Here is a 25,685-nt window from a genome sequence, read left to right as displayed (position 1 = left end):
ATGTGATTTCTTACTCCTGACTAAAGAGGACGTTCCAGTTCGCTCGTCTCCCTCTGCCACTTGCGTACAATGGCATGACTCACTCTGGCTGAGGTCCATACAATTCTTTGCTTGTGACGAAGACCCCCCGGGCGGGGCCCGGATCGCGATGAACAATGATGCGCGTATGGCAAGCTGTTTGTGTCGATCCCCAGTGGCTTTTTGCTTGCTTCTCGCGATGCTCGGGTTCAGGCGCAAACAGCGGCCATGGCCTCGGACATCCTGATGAGAGAGGGTGAATGAGTGAAGGATCAAGGCCAAGCACGTAAGGCGTCATCAGACAGCGCGGATTGTGTGTCTCACGCGGCATGCCGCTAGGAGCATCGGCAAACTGCTGCAGCTCGGCCTGGCTGCAACCTCAGCTCGTGCGGATGCTCTCTCGCCTCATCTCCGACCACGTCCACCACGGCCCCTACCTCCTCTTCCGCCGCGGCCTCCGCCCCTCTTCCCACCTCGGCCTCGGTTCGGCAGGTCGAAGCGCTCGTACAGCTTCTCGTCGGCGAAGGCGGCCTGGCCGAATCGCATAAAATTGACGAGGCCGCGGTCGACGACGGAGATGAGCACGTTGCGATGGCCGTGTTTGAGGCGCGGGTAGAAGCGCCCCGGCGCCGAGAGCGACGCGTCTGCGGGGTCATAGGGCGTCGAGTCGAAGAGAGCTTCGAGCTGCTCCAGCTCCGGAACGAACGTGTCCCTGGCGTCGACGACGGCGATGCGCAGGTCGGGCGGTGGCGGATCGCTTTTGGAGAAGATTGGGTGCTTGGACGGGCGCCAGACATGGAAGAAGACCTTGAAAGGATCCTCGGGCGCGGCTGTATCAGCCGCCTTCTCGCGGGGGTCGAAGCGAGGGATGAGTTCGAGCTGTTTGTATATCGGGGCGTATTTACGGTAGAGACCGGGCCGGACGAGGGGGCCGAAGGGAGGCGCCTGGCGGCCACGCTCCGGTCGGCTCAAGAGGGAGAAGAGCCATTGCCAGACAGACTTTGGTTGGGTTGATGCCGGTGAGGGTGCAGCCTGGGTGGCCGTCTCGCCCGCGGGCGCCCGCTGGACGTGGTAACCGCCTCTCTTGAGGTGTGCGTAGACCTGGTATTTCGGCAACGTGATCTTTCCGCGCTCGCCCTCGACGCCGATGAGAAGCGCATAGGCTGCTTGCAGGCTGAGGGGAACGCCATCGGCGAACTCGTCGTCGTCCTCCTCCTCTTCTTCTCTATCCGCCTCTGGCTCTCCGTCAGCCGGCGCGCCGCTGTGGTTGTCGTCGCCCCGCTGTGCAGTCGTCTTGCCGCCCGTCATCGCGCCCCTGCTCCTCTTGATCGCGAGCCCCGGCATCAGCTCCTGCAGCGTCCTGTCGGGCCACCACAGGTCCAAGGACCCGCGCTCGAGCATGAACAGCGCCTCCTCGGGCAGCAGCCAGACCTTGCCGACGGCCGGGCTCGGCGGCTTCATGCCGCGCACGGTGCGCCCGACGGACCTGTTCTGGGGGCCCTTGAGCTCCTCCAGCACGACGACCCTGTCGGCGGCGTGCAGCGCCGGGTCGAGGGCGGCGACGAACTCGGGCCGCGCCGTGGCGAGCTCGGCGAGGGCGGCGGGCCAGTAGTCGGCAAAGAGCCAGCCGCGGTTCCAGTCGCCCGTGTGCAGGCGCGTGTAGGCGAGGACGTCCTCGATGACACGGCGCGACGTCTCGAGGGCGGCGTCCTGGGCGCGCGTGCCGTGCGCCTCAAAGTCCTTCTGCCCCTTGCGGATCGTCTGCGAGGACACGCCCTTTTTGGAGAACATGGAGGCGAAGAGGGCCATGTCGAAGGGGGCGTCGGCCGGGTCGTCTTCGTTGTCGTGGGCGTCGGGGTCGCCATTGTTGGCGCTGGCGATGCCCTTGCCTGCGAGCGGCGCCGGCGCCGGCGACGGCGTGAGGAACGGGTTGTCGTCGTCGTCGAGGGGCATGGTCGGAGAGAGAGGGGGGGGACCTTCGGTTTCCGGTTGGCGTGTTCGTAGAGAGGGATGACACGGTGGGCGGTTTCGTCTTTTGGTGGTCGTCGATGCAAGGCGGGAATGGGCGAGACAAAAATCGGGAAAAGTGCCCGGGCGGAAGCTACCCCAATCCAGTCTCCAACGAACCCCGCGCTCCGCACTGACCTGCGTCGACAGCTTCACCATGGGATGGTGGGATGAGTCCTGGTTGACTGGATGGGCGGTGCTGTAGGTGTCAATTGGCCTTGTGTCTCTTTTCTGCCGTTCCTCCCGATGACTGTTCCTCCCGATGACTGTTCCTCCTGATGACCCTCGCCCTGGTGTGCGGCGAAGATGACAATGTTTCTCTCGAGATCTGAAGTACGAGCTGTCATCACGGGACCAAACGTCCTCTGTGAAATCTCGTGAAGAGTGGTCAAATGAATCATGATCTTCAGTTGCCATTGATCTGTCTTGAACGTCTTACTCTTCCCTGCCTTTTTTGGAGGGAGGGAGAGAGAGAGAGAGGCAGACGTCTCTAGCCGTTTATTGTCAGCACCGGTCGAAATCCCACTCATCCGATGTGACAGTCAACAATCTACCTGCGTGTCCCTAGCTGCAGCTTCCCAAGTTCAGTTCTCCTAAATCACAGGAGAGTTTGGTGAAAACCGAAAAAATGAATGCTTTGTTGAGTCACGCCCGACGCTGCCCACCCCAGATCCCGAAGCTCACCATTCATGTGTACATGGAGACTCGAGCACCTAAGCCAGAAGTGTTTCCCACACTGACAGATTCCCAAAATATGATGGCAAGAAGTTTAATCCAGGGAAGCCCTAGGGGCCCATGGTTTCACGTCTACACCAAGTACGTCTGAATCACTCGAAGAGCGCTGATTGATGCGCAGTCAGATCATCACCCACAGATTCAGGCGACGCCCGCTTGCAGAGTATGACGGCTCCCTCCTCTTAAAAGACCCTGAAAAGAGACTCATGCGTAGAGAGTGCATAACAGGACGAACAAGTGGCCTCGGGTTGAGACGAAGGGACCTGGCCTCGCCGCATGAAAAGCCTGCCCCGCCACGAACCCCCCAAGCTGTGCGCATCACGGCTCGTGGCTCGATGTGGCATTGTTGCCAGGACAGGATGGACTGAACCATAGACGGCGCAAGCGAGGCCCCATGCCATGATAGCTACCGAATAAACCTTTCGTAGACGATGCGTGCGACGTCAAGTCCAGCAAAGCGCTCCTGACACGCACAGCAGAACACGATCGCCCATGTCCGACGCAACCTGGCAGGACGGCATGCATTGAATCCAAATGAAAGGATACCGCAGGCTTTGGCACCACACTTTCTCGTGTCACACGTATGATAGTACAGTAAACACCCCGTGTAGCAATCCCATAGTGCAATGAGGCCACACTGAGTGTACATGAGCCCCACCTTCGGACACTCTTCTCACCGAACCCCAATCGGAGAGGTGGCCGAGTGGTTAAGGCGCTGGTTTTAGGTATATCTCGATATTCCACCAGTGGGAAACCGCGCGAGTTCGAATCTCGTCCTCTTCAGATTTCCTTTTGGATGCCCACCGTCCTTGTGTTTTGTCCTCGGATTGTCTCGTAGTCCCCTATTTTTGTCCATGATTTTGATGCGTCGCGTTGGAAGTGTGCGGGCTCAGCATAGTGCTGCACATACCGTCGCGACGAAATATTAACTGGTTCGAATCTCCCCGCAAGGACATGGCAACCGATCGCGGTTCTGATACAGACACATCACCAGCCGAAGAGTAGGCCTGCCGCTCCACGGCAAAGCACTCATGTCATCCAATGTTGCACTTGACAACCTCAGCCTACAGGGCTACCCTCACAGGAGAAATCCGTCTGTAATCAGGAATAATTCATTGTTTCGCTTTGCACCAGACGCCCCGAAACGTCCGTCTATCTCCTCTACCGCACCCGCAAAGCCGGCTCATCATGCTGCTGCACCGTACATCCGTCGCTGCACTCAGCCAGCCGGCAGGTTGGCCGCCGCTCGCCTATCCTACCGGCCGCCCTGCATCATCGTCAAAGCTCGTTTCACGTCATGATCATATGTACGTCCGGCCGCCCTCCGGTCGCCGCCTGGGCTCCCCGCCAGAGAGCCTGCCATGATGCGTCCGCGCTGCCCGTCTCCTAGCCACAGATGGCACCGATTTTCTCCCCATCCCCCGCCGGTGCGCTGCTCTGCATCCCGGCGTATTCTTTGCCGGGCGCGTATTCTTTGCCGGGCGCGTAGAAGCTTCTGGCCGTCGGGACGTGGCTTCCTCCACATAACAGCAGTGACCGTCTGTTCGCAAGTGCGAAAGCTCACTTGATGGTGCAGGGTCACAGTGTCGTGCCAATACTGCCCTCGGCGTAGGAAGAGGCTGCTTGCTGTAGATAGGCCCTGCGGACGCTCTCCAGCCTCCACGGCAGACGGCGAGTGAGGGCGGGGCCTGGACAGTCGGAAGAGTGCCGTTCGTGTATGCCGATGGAACGGCCGCCCATGCGCCGGGTCTTCTCCGCGACCGACGGCAGGAGAATGAGTTTTTGTTGGTTTCATTATTCTCGTACCCCGCTGACGATAGCCTCGCTCACTCGATGAGCGGCTTTTTCTGGCCCCCCACGATACACAACCCCAGCGTGTGGAGGGCCTCCCTGTCGTTGGCCAATATGATGCTCCTCGCCGGGAGCATGGGGTTGTTCGGGTCGACGTGCGACGCGTCCTTGGCGGCCTGCTCGATGGCGTCCATCTCCTCCTTGCAGCCCTGCTGGTCCATGGGGCAGATGACGAGCGGCACCCGGGCCGTGACGTCGCGCGCGGAGCTCAGCTGCGCCTGGAGCCAGTTAGTCAGTCCGTCCGTCCGTCCGTCCGTTGGCCAGGCCACGTAGCACGTCCCATATATGCAGGACAGGTGAAGGGGGCGGGACCTACCTTGACGGTCAAATAAAACTCAATTTTGTAGAGGGTCGATGTTGTCGTGAACGACATGACCTCGTACATGGGGAACGCTGGCTTGCCGCGCCTCACGATGCCGTCCGGGTCGCGCAGGTCCTTGGAGGGAAACACGAGCCCGAGGTTGGTGGCGTAGCCGGCCTCGGGCAGCTTCGCGGCCACGGACTGCACGTGCTTCGCAATCTTGTTGACCTTTTTCTGGGGCTCGTCGCCCTCGGGGTTGTAGGTGATCTCCTCGTCGATGGAGACGGTGATCTTTTGTATGGTGACCTTCATGGCCTTCTTCATCCAGTCCGGGTTCGGCACGAGCTTGATGTACACGGTGATGGGGTCGAGGGGCCCATAGCTCCACTTGGGCACGGAGATGCCGAGGGTGACGACGCTGTCGGACGTGTTGGTCCTCGTCTCGGGCTTGTTGTACATGCCAAAGGTCGACAGGGTGTCGTAGCGCTGCAGCGGCATGGGGAAGGCGTACTTGTTCTGGACGCTGTGGCCCTGCTGGACGGTGACGACCAGCTCGTAGAACGTCTCGGCGGTGCGGCTCGGCAGCTGGAGCGAGGCGGGGGGGATGCGGCGGTTTGTCTCCTCACCGCCGCGGCCGAAGGGGATGAAGAGGACGAAGGGCAGGTCCATGGCGATGACGCTCTCGGCCTCGCGACCGGTCTGGCAGCGGAAGAGCAGGAGCTCTTTGCCGACGACGTCGGTGGTCTCGCGGCGCGGCGTGCCCAGGTGGCGCTTGGCGACATTCTCGGCGGCGGGGTGGATGGTTTCGCGGCGCTGCAGGCAGATGCGCACGAGGGAGACGGCTACGGGCAGGGAGAAGCCCTGGGAGGGGCGGATCTCGACCTTGCCTTCGATTCGGGGCTGAGAGGGGGCAGGCGCATGCGGTCAGCAAAGGTATTGTGTACAGCGCGAGAGGTTCCGTCGTCTCGTTGCTTGCCCCGACGGCGGCGCATGGGCAACACATACACAGAGAGGCAGACGGGGACACATCCAGAGAGAGAGAGGGGAGAGGGAAGAAAGAGAGAGAGAGACAGAGAGACAGAGGACGCACTAATGTTGCTGATATGCCCGGGTAGCCGACGAGGAAGTTGCTATTCGGCGGGCCAGAGACCCTCACGAAGGCGGCCATGGTGCCGTGATCGCCAGGGTCCAGGGCGCGCGGGCGATTGCCTCAAGACGTTGTCTGTCGGTGGGTTTCAGACGTTCAGTCTGGCTAGGACGAGCGGCACGGCCCGGTGGTGTTGGCGGCGTGGATTTGGTTACTGCTGAGCAGGCAGAGCTGCCGTCGGAGGTGCTCTCATGCGTAGGGCGCGGGGGGGGGAGGGTTGGAGATATCGAGGAGCTCGGGCGTGGGGTGGTTCGTAGAAATGAGGGCGTCCCGATGACGGTGGATGGGGTTCGCGGTTCGGCCAAGGCTGTGGGTGGGTGTCGTGGGCGTGGTGGGCAAGCTGAGCTTGGCAGAAGGTATTACATGCTCGAGACGGCACCAAGAGGAGGAGAGGGGACTCTGCGGCGTTGTCGTGTGCGACTCGGAGGCGGGTTTTCGTTCGTCGTGTGAGGCAGGTCGAGGTTCCAAATTGCGAGCAAAGGCAGGGCCAAGGCCGGTGGAGGGCAGCTAGACGGTTTCGATGAAAGCGTAAACACTGTAGGTGGCAATGCAGTTATGTCCAGTAAGAAGAAGAGGCTCTCAGAGGGTGTGTGGGAGGGGGGGCAGAGCCGATGGCGAGGCAGAGCAGAGCAGAGGCAGAGCAGAGGCAGAGCAGAGGCAGATAGATAGATAGGTAGATGCAGAGGCCGAGATGCAGCAAGCAGGCAAACAGGTAAGACAGTAGGTAAGCAGCTCTGAGTGGTTCGCGGTACGGCGTACGCAGTATGCAGTACGGACGGAGTACAAGAGTGTGCCACTGCTGTGTTGTGCTTGCAACATTGGGTGGGCATAGACGAGAGCAATCAATCATGCAGCTTTGTGCTTGGGTCGGATGTTTACCCGCCAGACGAATGATGCTCGTGCGGAGTACTGTCTAGGTACTGGGGCCGTGACGGTGGATTATAGTGCCCAAGCTCCCAGTTCAGCGCTGAGCCCGCTGCAACTGCTCTTACCCCAGCTGCTGTTGCTGGGAGCACCTGGGGCCTCTTGGGCACTGAGCCAGGCACCGACGTGGGGCGGGCTCCCAGGTCGTCATCATAGCCCCCCTCCTCCGAGCTTTACCTTTACCTCAGCTCAGCTCAGGTAGGGGGACCCAGAGGACACTCGCTAGCTCTGTCAACAAAGGGCCTAACCCACGGCAACCGAGCCTGTCGTGTTGCCTCATTCGATACAGCCTCGTCACCCATCTCCATCTAGCCATGTTTCTAAGGATGCAAGCTTTGGTCCGGCTGCGGCTCGGCCGTCCCAAAACATAGGATGACCACGCAACGTACAGAGGCCGTGGTGTGAGGCTCGGCTTCGCACGAATGAGGCACCACAATCTGACATTGTGCTTACTCTCCCCTATGCTGTCCCCACCTAGGTATTGAACACAGTCAAAAGTCCAAGGACAGGAACAGAGATGGATGGTGACGGAGCACTTGGAGCTGAATGATGGGTAACGCTGATGCTGTCAAGCTTTCAGCCCCCAACCCCCAGCCCTGTTGGCGCTTCGGCGCTACCCTGCAGCCTACCAGGCAGCGTCATCGGCACACTCGGCGCATCAGGGCCATTCAACGTGGAGGGTCGCGCAGAGGGGGCGGGGTGGAGAGGGACAGATGGGAGTCTAGTGCCTGGCGGTCAGAACGGATCTTGTCAAAAAGAAGTCGCGATACGTTTGTGTCTCGTGCTCCCGCAGCGGTATATCGCGTCTTCCAGCCTTGGCCATCATACATCCTCTGCAACGGCTCCCAGGATGCTGATTGTGCATTGCTGTCTCCTCACATGGCGGAAAACGATCAAATTGTTCGCTTGTCGATATTGCAACGAATCAAGCGCTGGGTCCAGCATTCGTAGCATATGCGCCTCGAACCCTGGGTTCATTGACCACAAGCCACGCGAGAGCCGGATCAAGTGGCGGCCACCTTTCTCGCTTATATCGTCTCGCCTGTCTATTCCGTTATCACAGGGACACGTCAGTGGTATTATAGCTCATCCTTTATTCACCTAGAATCCTCATGCTCAATTCGTGGCATCAAACCTCCAAGTTCATTACCTACCATCCTGTCGAACCTCCTTCCATGTACCCCTCACTGACGTGGCTGTGGTGGCTGGGGATACGGGATATCGACCCCGCCTCACCTGCCCAGGCTTATCACCACCAACTCTCCCCCTGGCACTGCTACCAGACCACCTAGAACACAACACCCTTGGTCTGCTTCATCTCGCCCACGTTCAGGTCCTTCAGCATGCAGATCCATACGATCAGCACACCCGCGATGCCCGTCCCCGCCGCCAGCATCCTCGTCTGCGCATAGCCGTACGCCTGCTGGATCGCGAGCCTCTCGGGGCTGCCCACGGGGTACGACAGCTGCGCGACAATGTCGCCGTACACGACCAGCGCGTCCACGCCCTCGGGCAGGTAACGACGCAGCGCCGGCAGGAACGTGTTCGTCCAGATGGCTCCCGAGATGGTGCTGCCGACGGCACCGCCCATGCCGCCGCTCACAAAGAGCATGGCCAGCGCCGCCGCCACGTGCTGGTGGTCCACCGCCGCCAGCACGGCGATCTGCATGCCGAGGATGAAGATGGCGCCGCCGATCGACGTGAAGATCTGGCACATGACAATGTACCCAATCTCGCCGTTCGGCCTGCGGAAATGGATCATGAGGCCCAGGCCCAGGACGTAGAACGGCACCGCCACAAAGAAGAGCCAGCGGAACCGCCCCGTGCGCCGGATCAGGTACCCCACGATGAACAGCAGCACTCCCGAGACCACCTGGAACGTGCTGTTGACGTAGCCGGCCTCGGCCACCGTCACATTGTTGACCACCTGCAGGAACGACGTGAAGTAGCTGTTCCACGACGAGTACGACATTTGGTACGTGAAATCGATGAGGCACGCTCCCAGGACCGTGCGGTCCGTGAGGAACTTGTGCTTGAGGAACGGCACCGGCGCGAGGTACACCTGGTACAGCGCAAAGCCCACGAGCGTGACGAAGCCCACGACAATCATGGCGATGATGTAGTCCGTCGACCAGCCGTTCGGCGCCGACCGTGCCAACGTGAACGGCAGGAGGAACACGGTCAGGCCGCCGGCGAACAGGAAGACGCCGAAAGCTGTGCACCAGATCAGTTACTGAAACAGAGACACCAGTGCTTTGAACACCCCCTCCCCCAGACCGGCTGACGGATATCAGGCACGAACTCACCATCAAATTCTTTGAGACCGTATACGATCGTCTGGGGAATGGTCCGGCCGCTCTTCTCCCTTGTGTTGATGAGGCCCTGCTTCTCGGCCTTGCGGAGGTTCAGCTTGAGCACGCCGAACAGCGGGAACGTGACGATGGGCACGATGATGGCCATGCATCCGAATCCCCATCGCCAGTTGAACCCGTTGAAACCCTCGGCGGCCTTGCTTCCGGCGAACGCCGTGATCATGTAGGGCGAAGATGTGAAGGCGAAGGCCAGGCCACGGTTGCGCAGGTTCGTCGCGTCGGCGGCAAGCACGCATACAGTGTAGATGGCACCACCGAAGCCGACGGAGTAAAAGACCTGCGCGGCGCAGAAAGTGGCTAGGTTCTCCGAGACGGCCATGAGGACGAGGCCGAGGGTCGCAAAGCCGATCATGAGCAGGAAACCTTCGGCACGACCCCAGACGTCGAGCATCTTGGCCATGGGGATGTACACGGCAGCCGTGATGGCGCTCGAGACGATGCCAATGACCGTCAGAAGCGAGTGCGACTGGAAGTCACTCGTGACGTATGGCGTCAGGCCCCACAGGATCGAAAGTCGGAACCCGTTGGTCAGGAAGAGGAGCCAAATGCTACGATATGTCAGGGACGAGTCATCAAGGGCGTAGACTCTGCTGGGTGGACCATGTCGACTTACAGGATCAGACATGCTGCCAAGTAGCCCTTGGTCCAGGTCAGCGTCACAGCCTGGATCTTCTGAACACCGAGCTGCGCATCCTTGCTGGGCACCAGCTCGTCGGGGATGGCGTTCTTCTCGTCATCGTAGATGGCACCGCCGTCAGCGCCCGCGGTGGCCGGCGCGGCTTGGATCTCGAGGTCGGCCGCTGGGGCGGCAGCTTCGGCGTCGCCTCCCGTCTTGCGACCCACTGCGTTCTTGAGGTTATCCAAGATAGCCATGGCTGGTATGTAGGGGTGACAGGGTAGTCAAACGTGCTGGTTCCCACGACTCGTGCTTGAGGGAAGGAACACTGAGGATCATCCTCCTACTTGTACCTCCTCGGTCACCACCTCCACCTCGGGACTTGGCCAGCACATTTTTTTTTCTCTTCCCACCCAGTGCCTCGGGCGCCTCTCACAGGATGTGAGCGTCAAGCAGAGATCATCCGTTGTCGGCGGGCAAAGGCGGACCGAGATGGGCTGCCAAGGTGCAAGTAGTATCCATCGTTTTCGCTGGTGCCACTACTACCCAGGCCGTAGGATTCGCACTAGTGTCCAAATCAGCAGTTTGGGATGGAGATCGCGAGAGACTTTCGTGAGCTTTTTTATCTGATTGATCTCATCTGATTAGATCCCACTTAATAGCCCGACCCATGTAAGGGACCACCCCTGACGAGCCTGTTAAGCTTAGGTTCTAGCCCGAGATCGCGTGGCAGGATTTGCATGGGAGAGGGAGGTTCTTTACCCGACACTTGTCGGTCGGAGCAAAGCCGCCTGGCCGTGCAGTCCAAGGGACCGCAAGAACACCCGCCTCGGACGCAGTTCGGTGTCGGACGAGCGGTTGAGGCGTCGGCTGTTCGTGGGGGTGGAGTGGAGTGCACTGCACACGTCGAATCCCCGGCTCCGTCCACAGTCGTAAATTTGCGAAAGGGGGGATAGAAGAGGTAACATGAGCTCGATCACCTCCCTTTCTCTCTCCCTCGCTGTAGGTGGCTCTCGGCCGGTGATGAACAGCAGAAGACGACTGGCCGTAGCTAGGTGCGGTGCGAACGCCGACCTCGAGGCTAGGCCAGGGTTGCTGCTGCAGCCATGGCGTCGGGCCGTGAGCTTGGCACCATGTGCCTAAGAAGATGTTTTTTTCCTCCTCTGCCGCGCCATATCTTGCCGTTCACCGGGGTTGGTTAAGTTGCGATGCAAGGGTCTGGTGTGCTCCCGCAAATGCTCTCCCCGCCGACAGGGTTCACGTGCATGTGTCTCTTTAGGAGGTAAATCAGAGGCAGGGCCTAATCGAGCGAGAGCTGCAGTGTGCTGATCCAGTAAGAGAGAATATACATGCAGTCTAGAGGCAGCACGAACACGACGTATTGGGCGGATAGTACACCCAGTAGGGTCGAGGTGCTCACAACTCGGAGCGTCTCCTAGGATGCAAGCAGCGACGGCTAGAGAACACCCAGGCCCTTGTACACAGGGATGCGTATCTAATCACAAGAATGGGCAGAGCTTGGCGGTCCACTTCGCTGCATACCAAAGCACAAGAGTCGGGACTGAGAGGGCAGGTATAGCCTCGTCGAGGTTCGGCCCAAGCTATTGGATCCAAAGCCCAGGCTCTGGCCTACGGGCCTGGTGACCGCCCCCTTGATACCTCTCATCCGAATTTGCAGCTGTTCCGAGTGCGGTGCCATCGGGTGCCCTTTGTGACAAGCGTCAAGGATCATCGGGTCGGGTCATTGCACTTCCATGTAACGTAGCTCGGTCGTTCGTCAGGGTCCTGCGCAAAGAGCGAGGCCGAGATGGGACGCGGCTTGTAGGAAGAATGATCAGCCCTAGATCAAATCGCCCATCACAAATACGAAGACAAAAAAAGCGGGAAGAACCTAGGTAGATAGATGTAAAAGCGGACAGAATTTTTGTTTCCTTCATTGAGCAAGAAAAAGACATTACCACAAACGCCGTAAAGCAGCGTCGGAGTGTTTTAAGACCTAAGCTACACACAATCAGCCAAGAGACCGCTTCGATTTACGAGCCCGGAAACCTAGAGCGGCCGCGCACAGAACAACCGCAACATGCGCATCTGAGCTGGGCTGGAAGAGATCCTGTACGTCGAGTCGAGTCGATGTAAGAGTCCTGTTAAATAGTAAGGTAGCGGGAGCCAGTCGGGACGGGGCGCGATCAAAGGCTGATACCAGAACATCCGATACCACGGGCCACAAGATAGAACACAAAAACAATTTTCCTCCCCACCGTCCGGTTCCGAAAGGCGGCTGTTTATCGCCTTGGGCGTTCGAAAGTGGTCGTCGTCATCGAGAGATAGACCAGGGAAGAGCACTAGAACACTAACTTGCAAGTCAGAAAACCAACGCGGACCGTCTCTGTTTCGAACTGCCTACCTGATGAGTCCTAAAGCCGCATTTTGAAGTGGCGAACATTAGCTTTTAGATCGCTCTGGTGCGAGAGAACAAACTGCTGTAGACCGCATCTACAACAGGTGACGCGTCGATCATCCTGCCGCCGAAGTAACGGCCGTTCAATCCCTTGATGGCATTCTCTCCACCCTGCACCTTGTCGAACTTGAGATAAATGTCGCCCTTGGAGTTGGGGTCTACCGAGATGTGAACGACGCGGCCGTACTTGCTCTCGGCCTCCTGGCGCACGTCATCTTCGAGCTCCTTGGCCCAGTCCTCACCCTCTTCCCTGCGATGCTGTCAGTGGGTGCCACACAAGCGGACGACGCAGGCAGGGTTCAACGTACTCTTCGGGATCAAACATGTTGTGCAGCACGACGCAACGACTGGCCATGTTCACGTTGACCGGGAGAGGCTTAGTCTCCGTCTTGGGCTTCAGCGTCTGGCGCTCATCTACGGCGTTGCTCGCGTCGTCAGTCCTGGCAAGCTTCCTCATGAGGGCATCACGACTGTAGTTGTTAAAGTTGACACCGGCGACATCCGTGTCGTCGAGGGCACTGGCGCCGCCCGACTTTTCGCTGTCGCGGCCGCCCGCGCGGTCGAACGTCGAGTTCTGAGGGCCACGGCCACCGGCGCCGGAAAAGGCAGAGCCCTGGAAGGGCTGTTCGCGGCCTGAAAATCTCTGCAACAAGTTGGCAGTGCTCTCTGGGGTGAACTTATCGTTTCCGAGACCGACACGGATGGGACGACCGGCAAGGTCGAACCCATTCATCTTCTCGAGGGCCTCCCTAGCCTGGCCTGCATCCCGGTACCTGGACCGTGGGTTAGCATTCATATTCCCGGCGCCAAAGAGGAGCTGTACTCACTGCACAAAGCCATAGCCGCGGCTGCGGCCAGTGTCATCCTTCTGCAGCTGGACAAACTCGAGCTCGCCGAAGGGCTCGAAAACGGCCTGCAAGTCCTGCTCCGTAACGTTGAAGTGAATGTTCCCGACGTAGAGGCGGTGGAAGGGGATCGAGTTCGACTGTGTACCGGCTGCTTCCGTGGTGCGAACCTGACGGTTCTTCTCGGCTTCGGTAAGCTGAACGATGATAGGGATACCTAGCAGCTTCTGTCCGGTGAGCTGGAGCGCCTGCGTGACAGTGTCTTCGGATTTGAATTCAACATAACCAACTCTGTCCCCCGTTAGCCAAGTCTCGTCATGGTCATGGGCTTCGGCAGAGTCTCACCCCTTGGATCTCTGGCTGATGCGGTCCTTCACAATCTGGGCTTCGTTGACGGGGCCGACCTTTTCGAAAAACTCCTTCAGCTCACGAGTGCGCAGGCGGGCGGCCAGCTGCTGGACGAAAACGGTCCTCCGATCGCGCTCATCTTCGGTAAGCGGCGGCGTGCCATCGCGCTTGGACGGCGTATGCCTGTCGTCGTCGCGGCCACGACGATGATCTCCAGAATAGCGGTCGGAGCGGTCGCGGTCCCGTTCGCGACGGTCCCGGTAGTCGCGGTCGTCACGGCCGCGGCGCGACCTGTGCGGCGAGCGCGAACGGGAGCGCGAACGGGCGCCGCGCCCGCCGCCGCTGCCGCGGTAGTAGTCGCCATCTCTGTGACGGCGTGAGTGACGGCGGTCATCATCGCGGCTTCTGCTTCGTCGCCTACTCTTGTGGCTTCCTGCGTCGCTCCGCGGCGTGTCTGCCTTGTGATCGTCGGGGGTGCCTCGGTGGCTGCGCGATGCGCTATCGCGGCGCTCGCGGCGTCGGCGGTCGTGGTCGCGCTCGCGCTCGCGGTCCCGCTCCTTTCTCTCGGAGCGGTCTCGGTTCGACTGGTCGTCGGCGTCTGTTGTCGGCTTCGGGTCTGTCGCTCCGTTGGCGGTCGCGTCCAGGAGGGCCTCCACATCTAGGTTAGACATCTTGGCGGGTCTTTGTGTGGTCTACACCAGAGGATTAGTGCTTCGTCTTTCGTCAGCCGCTGTGCACCTCCGTTTCTGAGCGTAGCGATGCGGCAGGCGTGGAAGTCTCGTGAGCGAATGGCCTGCGTGCTGTCGTGGATGTCGATTCCACCGTTGGGCTGGGCAAAAAACTGAGGGGCAGGGAACAAAGTGAGGAAACGGGCGAAATCAATCGCTGGGTGCGGTCATCTTGCTGACGGCACAGTCACGTGGCTGCTGCCTAGTGCTGTTGTGTACAGTACTGTGATTGTGTGCGGACTGTGCAGGTCACCACCTTCAAAGCGCCGGAACAAAAGGCAGAATCACACCATGAATTGGGCCCTCACTGATCGCGCAGGCTCAAGTGAGTGGTGGTATCAATATTAAACACTAATATGTGTCTGCAAGTATGCAGTGGCTCATGTCCCGTTCCGATGTTCAAGCCAGGCATTGCCTCGTAGTCCCGTTAAAGCATCTCACCCCTGAACTCCTTCAGACAACCGGTCCCCTGAAAAAGGCCAGCCCCGTCATTCGTATTACACCCGCTGGCCATGACTTGCGTTAAAACCTGACAACTGTCCTCGCTTCTCACTGTCCTCAATCCTCACTCTGCAAAAGCTCGTCTCCCCGCTCAGGCAGTCTTGACAACAGGAACCAGCTCGGTTCCGAAGACGCGGTCCCAGAACTTGCTCGTGACGCCAAAGCCGAGCTCGTAGTCGAGGAAGTGGTGCTGGAGGTGGTACTTCTTCAAATCCTTGTACCAGAGCGGGAGATTCTGGTGATGGAGGAAGTAGTGCGTGAGGTCGTAGCAGATGTAGCCAAAGATGCCTCCGCAGTACACGGCGGCGCCGGCGTACCAGTTGTAGGCAAAGACAATGCGGGCCAGCTTCCAGAATGGCGTCGCAAGAACGACGAACAGGGTCGGCGGCATGACCAGGCGGTACTTGTCCATGGGCAGGTAGTGGTGGATGCCGTGAAGCAGGAAGTGTGCGGTGATGCCGACGCGGTTGTTGGGGAGGTAACTTCAATCCTGTCAGTGATAGTCCCAGAGCGCGAACACAAGGGGGGGAGGAGACATACTCATCGAGGTGGAAGAGGAACCGGTGGAGGACGTATTCCAGCAGACTCCAGAGGAAGAAGCCTCCAATAAAATGCATGGCGACGTCGAGAGGGCTGCTGAGGCCTTCTCGCGACAGGATGGTGCCGTAAATGACGGGAGGCAGCCAGATGGTCGGGATCACCCACCACGGCGTCTTCGAAAGAGGCTCGAGGAAGTTTCCAAATAGGGGTGCAGAGGCACCGCCCTTGTAGTGTCTCGGGCGGTGGACCTGGTCGAGGTAGAAGTCCTTGTCGAATCCGCCGAACCAGATCTGGGGAAACAGTGGCCGGCTGAGGTCGAGGAACTTGTGCGTCTTGAAGTCCGAGTTGTAGTCGGTGTCCTTGCTCAAGTCCTCCTCGCGCGACATGCCAGTCCGAGGGTGAACCCATTCGCCATTGCTGTCCCTCGCCTCGGACCCGGTTGCGACGCCATTCGTCTTGGTGGCTGAACCGTTGACGGACTTCTCGTTCACGACGAAACCGACGAGGCTTTCGTCAAGAATCTCGTAGGCCGAGTCAGAGTGGGTGTGGGAGACCTCGTCCTTGAGGATTTCCTCGACATCCTTTCCTGCGTATTCGAGCACAAACTCGGGTCCGCCAGGGTGGTCCTGAACGAAGTCGGTGATGTCGTAGACCTTGTCGCCGATGGTAACATAGCAGGATCCCTCTGTGTTGTGCGCTTCGACCTCGGCGCGGGTGAAGGTGGGAAGGATTCGAGCAGGCATCTTGATGGGCTGGGCCGGGCGGCGGATGGCTCGGAGATATCGTAAGCGGGCCTGTCGGGAGGGATGATTCGAAAGTCGTTGTTCCAAAAAAGGAGTGTGGCCCGCCGGTGTGTGATGCGAGATCCAGAGAGACGACGACGTGAGAAGGGCGAAACAGGTCGATCGAGAGAGGTCGGCTGCACGGGAGGAAGAAAAACAGATTTGCCCCTCGGTATTTAGGGGAATCGCAGATGAGCTACGGATCAGAATCAGATTTAGCAGGGCCGCGCCACGGGACGCGGTGCAAATTAATGTGGACCCGAGAGTGGTGTTACTTTGGAACGCGCGGGAGCCATGACAGCCGATACACTGTGCATGTGGTGCGATCTGGTTCCCTCCAGGGGTACCTCCAGCAGGCAACGGCCTCCGCTGGGCCTTCTTTGCACTCGAAAACCGGCTGTCGATCGGGATTCGACCTTGCCTGGCAGTCATGCCATGCCCGGCTGTGGTGTGGCATGCATCCGGGGCCAAAACAAGACGATGTACCATGTAGCACCCACTCCATTCTTCTCATTTCATACGGTATTAGTCGATGCGCCCGGGAAAGGAAAAGCTAAAAGGCTGTCTGTGACACGTAGGCACAGTGTGTCCATCCGTCTGGATGAGAAATCAAGCGATCATGCGCACCCCAGTGGTTCGGACTCTCGGGCAATGTAGATCTACATACACACACTGAATTCACAGACGGCGCCCGGACGAGACGGGATTTCAGAATCGTGGTCTGATTTGTTCTTCACAGCAACAGGGACACTGCAATTACCGACGGAGCCGGTGCTGCCCAACTGTACTCATTGGCCAGTGGTGAGAGAGACCTCGACTCGGTGGATGTTGGGGATCGGCGCCAGCATCCAAGTCGCCGAGTGCATTGGGTGCCTACGGGGTCGGATCCAGTGCAACGTCAGCGGCCTCCGGTACTGAGGTGCGCTAGCTGGTTCTGGACTTGGGCTGCCTGGCGCACCTACCTCAGACCTTACTCGAGGGAGGAGTCAGAATGGTTCATCGGGGCAAAGTGCCAGTTAACAAAACAGTCAATCCACTCCCAAAAGACCGCGTCTGTCTGACGACAAAGAATGAGAAACCCAGCCTGTATTTCCTTTCACCTCGCAAACTCAAACTCAGCATGTCGACAAGAAGTAGTTCTATACCTCCATTCCGAGCAAATCTGGGAACCTCAGGGCCGCAGAGCAAGATTGGCGCAGCGGCGATAAGATAAAATCCCTGGATAATGTTGCACGGCAGCTGTGCGAGGGGGACTTTGTGGGGAAGTCTTGTGAGAAGTGCTACCGAGACGACAGGTCCTCTCAACTGAACATTAACCAAGCTGGTGTTACACGTGATATCTACAATGATAGGCTTGAACCACGATCTCCCAGCTTCAAAGCAACATATAGGTGACCACAGTAAAACGTCCACTGTTGGTCTCGGACGCGCAGGAAACGGCTACCCAAGAATCTTTGGTGTGTCACACAACTCCAACACGGCAGGAAAGCTTACTGGCTATGACAAAGTCATCTTGCCAGGAATGGTCGTGGAGCAGTAACAGTTCCTATACAATATGCCCGTTGTGAACGAGGTAAGGCGGCGGATGAACCAGGCGGCGTATTACTGTGGCATGGGGTTTGTGTGATCAAGGAGATCTCAAGCGCTTCGAGAACAAGGGGGGCGAAGTGGCCTGGGCTGAGTGCATGGGTCAGAATTAGGCAGCTGCGGTTGTGTGCCTGACTACAACGGCTCTCCTCGTTGCTCCTGCTACGATTGCGTGAGTACCATCCTGGTTACTTTTCTGTATCTTCGAGTGGCGAGCTCACGAATCTGGGCTGGATTTTCCATGAGCGTCGCTGTCCAGCGAACCTATCTTGGCAAAGTGTCCAAGCCACCAAGATCAAGGCTTAGAGTCGAGATTTTGGAGATTTTCGATTCTTTGTAATGGTTCTGTTATAACCCGTCCAAGGCCGGGTACGATCTCTATTCCATGAATTACACAACCCGAAAGTTCAAAGCTTATGATGACCATGGTACTGATGTATTCACGATGTATAATCGCCATTCAACAGCTTCGTACGAGGTGGGCTACACACTGTAATGTGTCCTGCTTGGTTGAACTCTCGAACTCGTTGTGGCTCACACACATGATGAGTAGTAGGACCTCCGACACCCCCAGGATTAGTCATCAATTGGACCGGTAGCTCAGGGGTTAGAGCGTGCGATTGCAGATCGCAAGGTCGCTGGTTCGAATCCGGCTCGGTCCTGTGGTCCGTTGTTGTGTAGCTCGTTGCGAGCGCGCGATCCTTTTGCTGGGTTCGAAGCTGACATGCCTTGACATACGACACAAGACACAACCCTGTGCAGGGGACCCTGTGTGTAATTTTGGCAATAGCAGGGGGGGTTCACACATTGGGACAGCTTCTACGACGGACGGGGATAACGACGAAATTTCAATCTTCAGTCCACCGTTCAGAGGCCTGAAGAGGACCGCGGGCTTATACTATTTGCTGGTAACTCATGTAGACTTGTCCGGAGGTATCTACTCACCTTCTAACCTTCGCTCTGTTTGTGGAGCTTTTCATACGAACAGTACCTTCGCTATTAGAAAGAAGGAACATGTTTTGAAGGACCGCATGACTTGCCCCTCCGTGTTGCCTCTTTTGACGGCCTTGCATCAGCAGCGAAGCAAGGGAGCATGCATGGCTGTGCGCCGCCAGAACCAGCAAAAGAATAGAGGACCGAGCCGGATTCGAACCAGCGGCCTTGCGATCTGCAATCGCACGCTCTAACCCCTGAGCTACCGGTCCAGGTTTAAGTAAAGTGAAGCTGTAGTCTGGATCGTGACATCTTCGTGTCTGTCTTGTGACGGGTTTGTACTCTGAGACTAAGCTCATCGGGTGGTCAGAATCGAGATGACGACTTCTTTCAGATCCTTTTAGCCAGTACAGAGGGCAACACGAAGTGGTTATGCAACAGCTTTCAACTGAATAGACTCTCAATAAAAAAAAGTATCCAAGTTCCAGAGCTCATCAAGATATGGAAGGCTTCATGACCTACCTGTGACGACTTCCAAACTTGGGTGCTATGTGGTGTCCTTCACAGAGCCCCACCATGCGCCCTACCCGTACCGTGCCTTGCAACAGTGCAAGCGAGCTCGGTGGCACTGCTCCACTCGTCCACCGTCAGCAGCTCAACGAGGGGCAGGCGCGGGGCAACGGCGGAACGCGGCATCCAGCGTCTTTCGATGCCGTCACATTTGCTTGGTACGACCCCCCCCCTCCTCCAGCCGGACCTTGCCCTCGTCTGGTTCGGTTTGGTCTGACTTCTCATCTCTTCATATCCTCTTGCAAAATTCAAAATCAAGTCAGAGCGCATCTGGTATCCATATTCGACCAAGGGCACTGTTGATTCCACACCCCTCCTCTCGTGTTGAGCATCTCAATCAGCCTTGCCCTGAGTCGCAAACTACCCCACCATCAGCTCAGCCCAGCTTGCGCCCTCAGTCACTACCGGTCTCTACCTTGGGTGTCTGACAAGTCATCCTCGTCAGCTACCACACCTCGCACCATCACACACTGCCACAGAGGCCGCCCGTTGGACAAGCGGGATCGCGACTCTCGGCGTCGTCAGCAACACGTGAAAGCGCAAGCCTATCATCACTCTCGCACGCTGGCGCTGCAATCTTCTCCACCCTCACTATCTCATCTTCGCAAATTTGGGAAGCTTGACATTTCCATTGCGCCATACCAACGTACGCGACACTCGAGCGCATAATCTCTCAGCACAACACAACACATCCCCCTCCTGCTTGGCGTCTTTGCGATATCCATCAGCACACAGGAATACTACCCCTCGCCGTCTCTTTCGTCCTTGCAGTATCAGGCACATCATGGCTTCCTTCCGATTCGGCAAGGGCTCCTGGTTCCTGGTCTTCTGCATTGTCCTGGTGCTCCTGCCAGGACGAGCTGCTGCTTTTGGCGCTGGCAACATCCCCTCCATCGCGCAAGTCGAGGGTCACAATTGGCGCCATGGCGACATTGAAGACATGCTCGAAACCATCGCCTACCTGAACGGCAAGAAATGGACTTCGCTTCTCATCTCCCGCGTCTACTTTGGCAACTGGCTCCGCGACTACTCTCAGGCTGTCGATGTCGGCAGTCTCAAGGGCGTCAATGCTGCCACCATCCGCATCTTGGTATGTCCTACTAGCCCGCCGTTGACAGCTCGCACTTGCTGACATTGTTCTTTTCACAGGTCTGGGTCCTCTCCTTCCTGGCGCATGGCTACGCTACCGAGGAATTCGAGGTCACCGAAGAACGACTGGGCTGCTACAGGCCCGAGGAACATATTGACAACCCTCTGGGCTATGCCGAGGGTCTCGATGCTCGTACCCTCGATCCTCGCCTGCGAGGCCCTGTGGATCCCGTCGAGACAGAGATAGATAGTCGTTCGGGTATGAAGAATTACATCGCCAATGAGCGTGGAGGATGGGCAACCAGCGCTGGCTATCTACGATTCAGTCTCGGACGAAGCATTCACTACGGGCGCCTCTATACTAATGGTGCCGGAAGCTCAGCCAACAGGGAAGAGGATCTCTGCGAGGCCCTGCGCTGTCTCGGCCAGGCCCTGCACACCCTTGAGGATTTTCCTGCCCACAGCAACTACTGTGAGCTGGCTCTTCGCGAGCTTGGCTACCACGGCGTCTTCCCCCATTGCGGGACTGACACTGAGATCAATCTTCGAGGCAAGAGGGTCTACCCCTTGGTCACCGGCACGTTCGGCGCCGTCGACTTCTTGCACTCTGTGCTTGGAGAAGCCAACGATCACTTCACGCAGTCCGAGGTTGACGAGATGAACGCCGCTCTGATCAACGCGCAAAGCTTGACCAAGGGCGAAGAATCCGGGTCCAGGGACAGGGGCCTCTTCTCCTCCTCCTCGTCCAAGTCGTCTGGAGATTTCATCTCTCTCATCGGCCAGCTGCCTGGCATTGGCGATGGCTTCATGAAGGAAGCTAGGGATCTTCAAGCCTCGTCTGCCCAACAAGAGCAGGATAACATGCGGTCTAGGTCGGCGTTCAACACCCGTGACAATGTGAACCAAATTCCCGGCATGAGCCCCGACTTTGATCCCGTCAAGACTGCCGGTCGAATTTACCCCATTCTCCAGTTCCGCGACAAGATTGTCAAGGCGATCAACAGGTTCATTGCCAAGGTTCCTGGCTTGGAGAAGCTCCTTGAGCGCATCAGCGAGACGCTGACCGCCTTTATTCTCGGCCTGCTCGCGCCCTTCATCCAGCCCATCATTCAACAGGTGTCCAAGGTCCTCAAGGAAGGTTCGTCAGGACTCATCGGCGCCAGCGCCAAGTCCCAGTTCGAGCCCTGGGACAACCCCCGCTGCAGCGATCCCACGCACTCCATGTTGTCCAAGGATCACTTTACCAACATCTTGAACTCGTGCGCCGGAAGGGTTGCCTCGACCATCTTGCAATACATCACACCGTGGGTTGCACCTCACTCATCAAGAATGAAATGAATACTGACAGAGCGTAGGCGCGTTCTTTACGCATGGGAGAATCCCGGCGTTCCTGTTGACGAGGTCGTCGACGATGTCCTCCGTGCGTTCCACCACCCCGTCATGCGTGATGACCGCTGCGAAATTCAGAGCAACATGTTCAAGACGGTCCGCGAGTGGGCAGATGGCCACCCTCGTCGCCACGAGCTCTCCCACTTGCTCAACTCGCAGTCGGTGAAGGATCACAAGAATCACGTCCTCAATCAACAGACGACAAGCGGTAGCCGCAGTGCCGTGGATGTTCACACGTGCGGCGGAGGTCTCGGCCACGGCAAGACGAAGAACTCGCTCTGGAACCAGATCAAGACGCGGGACCTCAACGCTATGGAGGGCGAGGACCGGAAGCCTTTGGCATCTGCCCCCGTGTCCCATGGCAACCAGGAATACGGCTACCGTCAGGACCAGAACCAGTCTCACATCTACACCGGCACCAGTGGTGGCGAGAGCGCCGGCTACTACGGGGGCGGCGGCAGCGGGCCGTCAGAGCGCCAGGAGAGCCGACCCAGCTACGACCGGCCCAGCTACGACCGACCTAACTACGATCAGCCCCCTCCTCAGCAGAGCTACGGTCAGCAGGGCTACGGTCAGCCCCCCCAGCAGGGTTACGGCGGCCCACCACCTGGCCAGTACGGAGGCCCTCCCCCCGGACAGTACGGCGGCCCCCCTCCCGGACAATACGGCGGACCTCCTCCGGCGCAGTACGGCGGGCCGCCTCCAGGCCAGTATGGTGCGCCTCAGGGCTACGGAGGACCCCCACCGCAGCAGCAGTACGGTGGCGCGTACCAGCAGCCTCCCCCTCCCCAGGGCTACGGCCAGCCGCCTCCGCCTAACTATGGCGGTGGAGGTTGGAGCCAGTATCCCGGCCAGGGGCGCCACTAAAAAGGGTCAGAGAAAGACGCGAATTTTTTTGGCCGTACTTGGCGGTTCACTTTTGAGCGGATGGGCTAGGATGGGGGACTTTGGTAACAAGTAACGAGGGTTTAGACACGCCGGTGCGAAAGTGAAAGCATGAGAGGCTGGGTGGAGTTTTGCTGATGTGATGAATATACACACGAATGGCAGGGTTTTAACTACGTGCTACGTGCTATGTGAAGGGCGAAGAAGTGAAAAGAGAATTACAATCAATCATGATATGGAGACAATGCCAAAGTCATGCCCAAAGACGCCTGAAAACTCCAGAGGCCCCCCCCCCTGCCTGTGTCTTGCCTCTTCGTCATGGCCCCCTTTCCGGGCTATTCGGGGCGGAAACGCTGCGCCCATGGCAGCGACAGTCCCAGGATCTACCGCTTGCCCCGTCGCGGATCGAGCGCCTCGGCCCTCCGGACGTCCCGAATCTCCTTGGTGCCCATGCTGCCGAGGCCGCCCTCGGAGCGCCTCTCCCAGCCGCCGAGGCGGACAACGAGGCAGGTGGCATTGTCGCCGTTGGCGGAGACCTCGGTGGCGTAGTCGACGACCTTTTGGGCGCCCTGCTCGGGGGTGCGGGCCTCCTTGACGACGTCGACGATTTCCTGGTCGCTGAGGTGGCCGGAGACGCCGTCCGAGACGAGGGTGAGGAAGCTGTACTGGGCGGGGCCGAGGTCGACGCGGGTGATTTCGGGCTCGGCCGAGACGCCGATGCGCTTGGAGCGCATGTCGCCAAAGGCGCGCGAGTTGGCGAGGCCCGTGATGCGCTGCTCGCCAAACGAGTCACCCGAGACGAGCGAGTTGGCCGGGGCGTAGCGGCGGAGGCGGCGCTCCTCGGCCGGGGTCGAGGGGTGGTGGTCCGAGGTCAGCGGGTGGGCGAGCCCCGTCGACGTGTCGCAGAGGAGGATGCGCGTGTCGCCGACGTGGCCGACGAGGAGCGTCGACTGGGCGCCGGGATGCCAGAAGGGGGCCGGCGACGGTGTCGAGATGAGCGCCACCGAGGCCGTCGAGCCGCCTTTGAAGCGCGTCGTGCCGCCGATGCCGTGGCCAGACGGCGGCGCGTGGGGCTTACCGAGGACCTCGTCGTCGTTGACGGGCGAGTCGCCGAGGCGCGGGTCGTCGGGATCTGGTTTGCGCGCCTGCGCCGAGACAAAATCGAGATCGGCGCGGAGAAAGGCGTACATGAGGACCGACTCGACCGTGACGAGGGGGTCGTGCTGATGGCTGTGGCCCTTTCGTGACGTGGCATTGAAGTGCTGTGGGTGGAAACGCCGGAAGTAGCCACCAATCGTCCGCTTGTAGTCGTCGATGAGGCCTTGCTCCAGTTGGCGGGCCTTTTGCACGCTGTCGACCTTGGCAGCGATCGGATCAACGCCCTTCATCGCTTCTGCCTTCTCTGGCTCTTTGATCTGGCCTCCGTCGCTCTGCGTTGGCACGTTCATCTGCTGCCGGACCTCATCCTCAGACTTCATGTCCGGCTCGTTGGGGTCGTTCGCCTCCTCGTCCTTCTGCCCCAGGCCCATTCTGGGTTCTCGAGTCCGGCGCAAGCTGCTTTGGAGTCCAAAGTCCGACGATGCCTCCTCTATGTAGCCATGCAGCTCATCTCTCAGAAATTCGGAGCACTCATTGCCACCGTGGCCATCAAAGACGCCAAAGTAGAATATTTGAGGGTCTCCCAAGGCGCTATCGGCAGCCGTCGCCTCGTTTGATTGCTGGATAGGCTTCCTCTGCAGGCTGACAGGGGCGCGCTTCGCAAAGGCCGGCATTGCGATGGTCCCTGCCTGGTTCGTGTCTTCGTTATACGGCCTTGTGCCTCTTGCTGATGCCGCACCGTAGTGATGTTTCGCTCGTAGTAATGGGATTCTGACCACGGTTAAGTCTCTGTTGGGCATGTTGAGAGCTGCGACGGCCGGAGCCGAGCCTGGCCCAGGGGTGTGGGGGGTCGAGGCATCGCGGGGAAGCTGGTGGCCGGGGCCTGCCGAGCTTCGAGAGTCGGGATGGAGAGAGGAGGAGGGGAGATGGGTGACAAAGTAGTTGTGGAACGCTCTTCGATGCGAGGCGCTCACGTTCTGCCATACGGCATGGAAGCTCGAGGCAGCGGTGCCTAGGTGTGTCGATGTTCGAGTCTGGAGATGCTGGATCAGATTCGGCCACGACCGAGCGGCCGGTTTCCAGACGACGAGGCCATTGGAAGCGGAGGGTGTGACGAGGAAGTCCTGCGCAGCCTCGGCGGCTGCCTGCAGTTTATGCCATAGATCCGCGGATATGGGAAACCCAGAGGCTGTTCGCGAGTAGCCTCGGTACTGGGCTAGTAAATGTCGCGACAAGCGGCGGCGGGAGAGAGCTGGCATGGTTGCGACAATGGTGAGAGATGGGCGAGCGAGACTGGTAGAGCTTCATCGCCGTGATGATGCATGGCGTGGTGCATGTATTTCAGTCCACGTGCTTCCTACGCCATGGCGTTTGTCGTTGTGGTTCGGATGTTCGTCGTCGGGTTCGCTGTAAAGCTGGGAAGAGGGGCTGTCGGCTATAGCACCGGCCGCGTTTGGTGACGCAGCACCTTTGGATGCCAAGCGTCGTACCGTACGATAGGCGGAACCGGAGCTGGTCTGTGAGTTTTGGAGACGTTCAAAAAATGGATGGAGACTTAAGATGGAGACTGCTTTGCAAGACGTAAGAAGGACCGGGTTGTCTGCGAATTGATGAGATTGAAGCTGTTGAGGATCGTTGAGGTTCTGGTGAAGAAGCAACTGCACCTCAGCGAACAGGGGATGGCGGACAGTGCTGCACCGCGCGCTCAACAGCACCAGGCCGTCATCCCTCAGCAGCGGCAGCGGCTGCAGCAGCAGCTGCTGCTGTCACTGGCGGGCTCAGGCGAGGCTTATCGCATCTCTTATCAGCATAAGGCGAGGCCCCAGGGTTTGATCCACAGTGACAACAGTGAGCCAGACCCTTAGACCCTGGACTCGCAAGTCACGACGTGCTGGCTCATTTGCATTCCATGATTCACGTGGGGATCCTGTTCACTTTATTTTTACATTGACATAGGTATC

General features: G+C 58.8%; 7 protein-coding genes and 3 non-coding genes across 10 annotated transcripts; 3 read left to right on the top strand and 7 right to left on the bottom strand.

Annotated features, from left to right (window-relative positions):
• Positions 1-423: 423 nt before the first annotated feature.
• On the bottom strand, positions 424-1,971 carry SEN54 (tRNA-splicing endonuclease subunit sen54; the record flags this gene model as incomplete). Its single annotated transcript, XM_028639921.1, has 1 exon — positions 424-1,971. The coding sequence occupies one exon, from the start codon at positions 1,969-1,971 to the stop codon at positions 424-426; it is 1,548 nt and encodes a 515-aa protein (XP_028495716.1).
• A 1,478-nt stretch (positions 1,972-3,449) lies between these two features.
• D7B24_005775 lies at positions 3,450-3,543 on the top strand. The gene has a single exon. It is a non-coding gene; the product is annotated as a tRNA-Leu (tRNA).
• Positions 3,544-4,586: 1,043 nt separating this feature from the next.
• On the bottom strand, positions 4,587-6,080 carry D7B24_005774 (uncharacterized protein; the record flags this gene model as incomplete). Its single annotated transcript, XM_028639920.1, has 3 exons — positions 4,587-4,829; positions 4,928-5,812; positions 6,003-6,080. The coding sequence occupies 3 exons, from the start codon at positions 6,078-6,080 to the stop codon at positions 4,587-4,589; spliced, it is 1,206 nt and encodes a 401-aa protein (XP_028495715.1).
• A 2,191-nt stretch (positions 6,081-8,271) lies between these two features.
• Positions 8,272-10,228, bottom strand: D7B24_005773 (uncharacterized protein; the record flags this gene model as incomplete). Its single annotated transcript, XM_028639919.1, has 3 exons — positions 8,272-9,197; positions 9,290-9,903; positions 9,969-10,228. The coding sequence occupies 3 exons, from the start codon at positions 10,226-10,228 to the stop codon at positions 8,272-8,274; spliced, it is 1,800 nt and encodes a 599-aa protein (XP_028495714.1).
• A 2,192-nt stretch (positions 10,229-12,420) lies between these two features.
• On the bottom strand, positions 12,421-14,293 carry D7B24_005772 (uncharacterized protein; the record flags this gene model as incomplete). The annotated part of the gene is made up of 4 exons (XM_028639918.1): positions 12,421-12,679; positions 12,738-13,202; positions 13,257-13,565; positions 13,620-14,293. The coding sequence occupies 4 exons, from the start codon at positions 14,291-14,293 to the stop codon at positions 12,421-12,423; spliced, it is 1,707 nt and encodes a 568-aa protein (XP_028495713.1).
• Positions 14,294-14,942: 649 nt separating this feature from the next.
• Positions 14,943-16,134, bottom strand: SCS7 (fatty acid alpha-hydroxylase; the record flags this gene model as incomplete). Its single annotated transcript, XM_028639917.1, has 2 exons — positions 14,943-15,333; positions 15,392-16,134. The coding sequence occupies 2 exons, from the start codon at positions 16,132-16,134 to the stop codon at positions 14,943-14,945; spliced, it is 1,134 nt and encodes a 377-aa protein (XP_028495712.1).
• Positions 16,135-18,349: 2,215 nt separating this feature from the next.
• On the top strand, positions 18,350-18,422 carry D7B24_005770. The gene has a single exon. It is a non-coding gene; the product is annotated as a tRNA-Cys (tRNA).
• A 470-nt stretch (positions 18,423-18,892) lies between these two features.
• D7B24_005769 lies at positions 18,893-18,965 on the bottom strand. Its single transcript has one exon. It is a non-coding gene; the product is annotated as a tRNA-Cys (tRNA).
• A 304-nt stretch (positions 18,966-19,269) lies between these two features.
• On the top strand, positions 19,270-22,608 carry D7B24_005768 (uncharacterized protein; the record flags this gene model as incomplete). Its single annotated transcript, XM_028639916.1, has 4 exons — positions 19,270-19,421; positions 20,035-20,353; positions 20,413-21,656; positions 21,708-22,608. The coding sequence occupies 4 exons, from the start codon at positions 19,270-19,272 to the stop codon at positions 22,606-22,608; spliced, it is 2,616 nt and encodes an 871-aa protein (XP_028495711.1).
• Positions 22,609-23,009: 401 nt separating this feature from the next.
• D7B24_005767 (uncharacterized protein) lies at positions 23,010-24,983 on the bottom strand (the record flags this gene model as incomplete). The annotated part of the gene is made up of 1 exon (XM_028639915.1): positions 23,010-24,983. One exon carries the CDS (start codon positions 24,981-24,983, stop codon positions 23,010-23,012), a length of 1,974 nt encoding a protein of 657 aa, XP_028495710.1.
• Positions 24,984-25,685: the final 702 nt, after the last annotated feature.

Source organism: Verticillium nonalfalfae (genome assembly GCF_003724135.2).
Source record: "Verticillium nonalfalfae strain VnAa140/NRRL 66861 chromosome Unknown scaffold_38, whole genome shotgun sequence".
NCBI lineage: Eukaryota > Fungi > Ascomycota > Sordariomycetes > Glomerellales > Plectosphaerellaceae > Verticillium > Verticillium nonalfalfae.
This window is presented reverse-complemented; position numbering and strand designations above follow the sequence as displayed.